The sequence below is a fragment of the Salvelinus fontinalis genome, chromosome 1, assembly GCF_029448725.1.
Source record: "Salvelinus fontinalis isolate EN_2023a chromosome 1, ASM2944872v1, whole genome shotgun sequence".
NCBI classification, from domain to species: domain Eukaryota; kingdom Metazoa; phylum Chordata; class Actinopteri; order Salmoniformes; family Salmonidae; genus Salvelinus; species Salvelinus fontinalis.
In genome coordinates, this window is record NC_074665.1 from 11,204,634 (window position 1) to 11,210,736 (window position 6,103).

General features: G+C 44.4%; 1 protein-coding gene across 3 annotated transcripts in view; it reads right to left on the minus strand.

Moving 5' to 3' along the window:
* LOC129815338 (myosin phosphatase Rho-interacting protein-like) overlaps positions 1-6,103 on the minus strand; it is an 80,030-nt gene that overhangs the window by 15,602 nt on the left and 58,325 nt on the right. For all 3 annotated transcript variants that reach the window (XM_055869099.1, XM_055869183.1, XM_055869258.1), the window contains exons 10-13: positions 5,325-5,393; positions 3,673-3,762; positions 2,795-3,472; positions 2,561-2,698 (exon numbers count right to left, since the gene is read on the minus strand). In XM_055869099.1, the coding sequence (XP_055725074.1) occupies positions 2,561-2,698; positions 2,795-3,472; positions 3,673-3,762; positions 5,325-5,393 (975 nt within the window). The remainder of the gene's footprint in view (positions 1-2,560; positions 2,699-2,794; positions 3,473-3,672; positions 3,763-5,324; positions 5,394-6,103) is intronic.

Below are 6,103 nucleotides of genomic sequence, written 5' to 3' on the forward strand. Positions count from 1 at the left end.
CTACTCATTCAAAGGGTTTTCCTTTATTTTTTTACTATTTTCTACATTGTAAAATAATAATGAAGACATTACAACTATGAAATAACACATGTAGTAACCAAAAAAGGGTTGAACAAATCAAAATATATTTTATATTTCAGATTCATCAAAGTAGCCACCCTTTGCCTTGATGAAAGCTTTGCACACTCTTGGCATTCTCTCAACCAGCTTTATGAGGTAGTCACCTGGAATGTATTTCAATTAGTTACCTCTCCTGCAGAGGATACGTTCATTAGAGTTACCAGCCTCAGATTGCAGCCCAAATAAATGCTTCATAGAGTTCAAGTAACAGACAAATCTCAACATCAACTGTTCAGAGGAGACTGCATGAATCAGGCCTTCGTGGTCGAATTGCTGCAAAGAAACCACTACTAAAGGACACCAATAAGAATAAGAGACTTGCTTGGGCCAAGAAACACAAGCGATGGAACATTAGACCAGTGGAAATCTGTCCTTTGGTCTGATGAGTCCAAATTTGAGATTTTTGTTTCCAACCGCCGTGTCTTTGTGAGACGCAGAGTAGGTGAACGGATGATCTCCGCATGTGTGGTTCCCCCCGTGAAGCATGGAGGAGTTGGTGTGATGGTGCTTTGCTGGTGACACGGTCTTTGATTTATTTAGAATTCAAGGCACACTTAACCAGCATGGCTACCACAGCATTCTGCAGTGAAACACCATCCCATCTGGTTTGCGCTTAGTGGGACTATCATTTGATTTTCAAAAGGACAATGACCCAACACACTATGTAAGGGATATTTGACCAAGAAGGAGAGTGATGACCTGGCCTCCACAATCACCTGACCTCAACCCAATTGAGATGGTTTGGGATGAGTTGGACTGCAGAGTGAAGGAAAAGGAGCCAACAAGTGCTCAGCATATGTGGGAACTCCTTCAAGACTGTCGGAAAATCATTCCTCATGAAGCTGGTTGAGAGAACTCCAAGAGTGTGCAAAGCTGTCATCAAGGCAAAGGGTGGCTACTTTGAAGAATCTAAAATATATTTTGATTTGTTTAACACTTTAGTTACTACATGATTCCATTATTTCATAGTTTTGATGTCTTCAATATTATTCTACAATGTAGAAAATAGTAAAAATAAAGAAAAACCCTTAAATGAGTAGGTGTGTCCAAACTTTTGACCTGTACCGTATATAATTTTGAATTCAACATTATGCCATTTAACAATAACGATGAAAAACATTACAGCTTCTATCATTAGGCCAAATTATGAGAATTAGAGCGCTGGAAAGAGATTTAATGGCCATGGTTAGTGAATCACAAATTAGCATGCACATTAAATGGTTAAGGAGTTAATTGATGGGGTAAGTAATGCAAAGTTAGTGCTAGCTAGGTGGTTTAATTCGAGACGGGAGGCATACCAGGTTATTGGAATAAACTATGTTCTTGAGATATCCTTGTTCTGAATTCTTTCCGCTCTTCACAAAACATTTCTCAAAAAGGCACTCATCACATCGCATTTTATTGCGTAATAGCAATAACAACGCAGGTCAGAACTAAAATCAAACAGTGTAATGAGCGTGAAAATTGCTTCTTAAAACCAAAAATAAGTAAAAACAACACGAACAGGAAATTTATTATTTTCTCCTGAAATGACTTTTTTTTTTTTACTTTAGCAAAAAAATGCGAAGGACCGCATAAACTAACCACATTCTCTCCCTTTCTAAACATCAAAGCCGTCAACTCAAAAACATCCCTTGTGAACTGAATCAAAGTTGTATTTGTTACACAAGCTATCCAAGCAAACCAACTATCTTTGATAAAACTCAGATTTACACAATAAGTGGTGAAGAATTCAAAAAAGCATACATTAGCCCTCCATACGGACACACTCTGACCCGCTCTCTAACACACACACATACACACAAGCAAAAATACAACAGAAAACTATCATCTTGCATAAAGGTCTGGCGCGCACATCAGTAACAAGAAGAAGGGATGGTCTGGAACAGCAGTAGAAAACAAAACATCTGAAATCCATTCAAATAAAAATCGTCAGGAGACCAGCCTTATTTTATACAGTTCTGAGCCAAACGTCATTATTTCAACTCCTATGGCTGTACTGTTGAAGTCAAGGAGCCATTTACAGCATCACAGGAACACCGAAAAGGAAACTTATCCATCTAAATGTTAATCGTTAATTGAATGCATCAACGTTCGATACACATGCATGAGTTTGCGACATCTGTCCTACCTATAAAAAAAAAAAAAAAAACATCAGCAAGAAGCCGTAAAAGGAGTCATAAAAACAAGAAGTTTCTCCTCACATGCAACGAACGGACTCATGCAAAGGAACATTCTGGAGCCGTTGTGTAGCTTTGATGTCAGTCAGTTTGATGTTTTCTCACAATTAAAAATACAACATGCAAAGGAGGTTACTTCATGAAAAGAGGAACACACACTGCTCAATCTGTACGGTTTACTTCATGAAATGTTAACTCAACAGGACTGCCTATAGAGAATAGAACAGCTCGGAGGAGAAGAAAAGCTCTGAGGTGCTTACCTGGGAGACGTATCCGGAACGGACGTGCTGCTCTCTCTCCAGAGCCGTCCTCAGCTGGACCTCCAGATTCTGTTTGTGCTGGTTGGAGTGTAGCAGCTGCTGGTGACAGCTCCCCAACTGCAGCTTCAGCTCTTCTACCTGGGAGAGGCAAGGTACAATGGACAAGGTGAACACTGACCTATCAGCAACCTCTGACCTTTGACATTGATCTCGGGTTGCCATAAAAACACCCACCCCTTTCATGTAGCTCTCCAGTAGTTTCTCCAGCTCGGCCGTCTCCCTGGTCTGCAGTGTCGAGGGCAGAGGTACCCTCCTCTCATCCCTGATGGGTGTCTGCTCCACCTGCTGCCAGTGCTGCTCGATCTCCTCCTCCACCTTCTGCTGCCTCTCCAGGAAGGGGGGACCCCCACACTCACCCCCAGGGCTGCCTTCACTCCCTCCCCCCTTCTCAAAGTCCATCCTCCCGCCCTCGGAGCCTGCTGGTTGGTCCTTGGAGGAGCCAGTCACAGATTCATACCTCCTCCGTCGTTCTTCCCTCCTCCGGTTCCGATCGGGGTCTCCTATGTCAGTCTGCAGGGGCTCAGCCTTCTGGGCCCGCTGCTGGGCCAAAGCCTGGGCAATGGGTCGGAACTCGCCCCAGTCGAAGGTCTTTGAGCGGCCTTGTTGTCGGCGCTCGCGTGCCCGGCTCTTCTTAGGGCCTGGACCTGGCTCACGCTCCACGGACGAGGTCTCGGAGGAAGGGGAGTCCTGGGTCACGTCCGGCTGAAACAGCCCCTCCAGTGGGGAGAAGGAGCTGTGGTTGCTAGCCACGTCTGGAGCGGTGGAGGGTCTGACATTCTTCATGACAGCCTGGATCCAGTTCCTCCGTATGCCTGCAGTCATGGCCGACAGGATGTGCATGCCCACCTGGGTCTGAGGAGGACAGCTAAGGCATTAGATTCACACTGTACAATAACAGCTATCCTATTGGGTGACAGTGAAGGGCTGATACATCCATACAACAACGTGCTTTTTGATGATAAAAAGAGACAAAAATGGCTAGATAAACGCAAATCAAATCCTTATTACTACATGAAATAATCTGAGATTGTATGTGAGTGATTGGGGCTTACATGTATCTGGAAGCCGTAGTTGCGTTGAGCCTGGTATTCAGTGACGTTATAACACGTAGACAGGTCTATCTCCCCGTCCAGATCTGAAGCCTGAAATACAGCATTACTACAGATGGTGAAGTCAGGAACAGAGTAGTCTATTATCAGCATACAAGCAGCCAGTTGCAGGAACAATTCTTTAAAAACTGGGTACTTACGGCGAACAAAAATACAAAACGCAACATGTAACCAATTTTAAAGAGTTACATTTCATATAAGGAAATCAGTCAATTTAAATGAATTCATTAGGCCCTAATCTATGTATTTCACATGACTGGGGAATACAGATATGCATGTTTTCAAAGATAACTTTTTAAAAAAGGTAAAGGGCGTGGTGTGACCACCATCTGCCTCATGCGGCGTGACAGAACTTCTTCACATAGAGTTGATCAGGCTGTTGATTGTGGCCTGTGGAATGTTGTCCCAACACCTCTTCAATGGTTGTGTGAAGTTGCTGGATATTGGCAGGAACTGGAACACAGTGTCATACACGTCGATCCAGAGCATCCCAAACATGCTCAACGGGTGACATGTCTGGTGAGTATGAAGGCAGTGGAAGAACTGGGACATTTTCAGTTTCCAGGAATTGTGTACAGATCCTTTCGACATGGGGCTGTGTATTATCATGCTGAAACATGAGGTGATGGCGGCAGATGAATGGCAAGACAACGGGCCTCAGGATCTCTTCACGGTATCTCTGCATACAAATTGTCATTGACAAAATGCAATTGTCCTAGTTGTCCGTAGTTTACGCCTGCCCATACCATAACCCCACCGTCACCATGGGGCACTCTGTTCACAACGTTGACATCAGCAAACCGCTCGCCCACACGACACCATACACGCTTTCTGCCATCTTCCCAGTACAGTTGAAACCGGTTGAAGCCGAACTGCGGTCGGGTCAAGACCCTGGTGAGGACGACGAGCATGCAGATGAGCTTCCCTGAGACCGTTTGTGCAGAAAGTATTCAGTTTGTGCAAACCCACAGTTTCATCAGCTGCCCGGGTGGCTGACCATCCCACAGGTGAAGAAGCCAGATGTGGAGGTCCTGGCCTGGCGTGTTTGAGGCCGGTTGGACGCACTTCCAAATTCTCTAAAACAATGTTCGAGGCCAGCTTTTATTGTCCCCAGCAGAAGGTGCACCTGTGTAATGATCATGCTGTTTAATCAGCTTCTTGATATGCCACACCTGTCAGTTGGATGGATTATCTTGGCAAAGGAGAAATAGTCACGAACAAGGATGTAAACAAGTTTGTGCACAAAATTGGAGAGAAATAAGCTTTTTGTGCGTATGGAACATTTCTGGGATCTTATATCTCAGCTCATGAAACATGGGACCAACACTTTACATTTACGTCATTTAGCAGACGCTCTTATCCAGAGCGACTTACAAATTGGAAAGATCATACATATTCATCCTGGTCCCCCCCCCCCACTTTACATGTTGCGTTTATATTTGTGTTTAGTATACAACGTTATCAATAGAAAACCAATACTGTATTAACGAACATTTTCCATTTATTTGAAAGATAACTACTGCCCTTGCTATAGTCGGTCACAGTTACACTAGCACGACTGACGAGGATGGATGGATTTAGAGAAAAAAAGTCACCTCTTCAGCAATGGAGTCCTTGTAGTATCGGAGGCTGTGGTCTGTCAGTACGAACCAATACTTCTTCCACTATAGGGGGGAAAAGAGAGAGAGAGAGAGAGAGAGAGAGAGAGAGAGAGAGAGAGAGAGAGAGAGAGAGAGGAGAGAGAGAGAGAGAGAGAGAGAGAGAGAGAGAGAGGAGAGAGAGAGAGAGGAGAGAGAGAGAGAGAGAGAGAGAGGGAGAGAGGAGAGAGAGAGAGAGAGAGAGGAGAGAGAGAGAGAGAGAGAGAGAGAGAGAGAGAGAGAGAGAGAGAGAGAGAGAGAGAGAGAGAGAGAGAGAGAGAGAGAGAGAGAGAGAGAGAGAGAGAGAGAGAGAGAGAGAGAGAGAGAGAGAGAGAGAGAGAGAGAGAGAGAGAGAGAGAGAGAGAGAGAGAGAGACAGAGAGACAGAGAGACAGAGAGACAGAGAGACAGAGACAGAGACAGAGACAGAGACAGAGACAGAGACAGAGACAGAGACAGAGACAGAGACAGAGACAGAGACAGAGACAGAGAGAGAATTCAACACAGAGTTCACTGGGAATACATCAACTGTTCTGTCAGTCCAGTAGACCGAGAATAATCAAATCACATTCGATTTTTTAAAGCCCTGTTTACATCAGCCAATGTCAGAAAGTGCTATACAGAAACCCAGCCAAAACCCCCAAAATGCAATGCATAGAAAACCTATATTTGGCGCCAGTGAGAGTTATCACAGAGCAATGACATTAGGAGCTTGGTTTCTGTGTGCAATACAAAGAT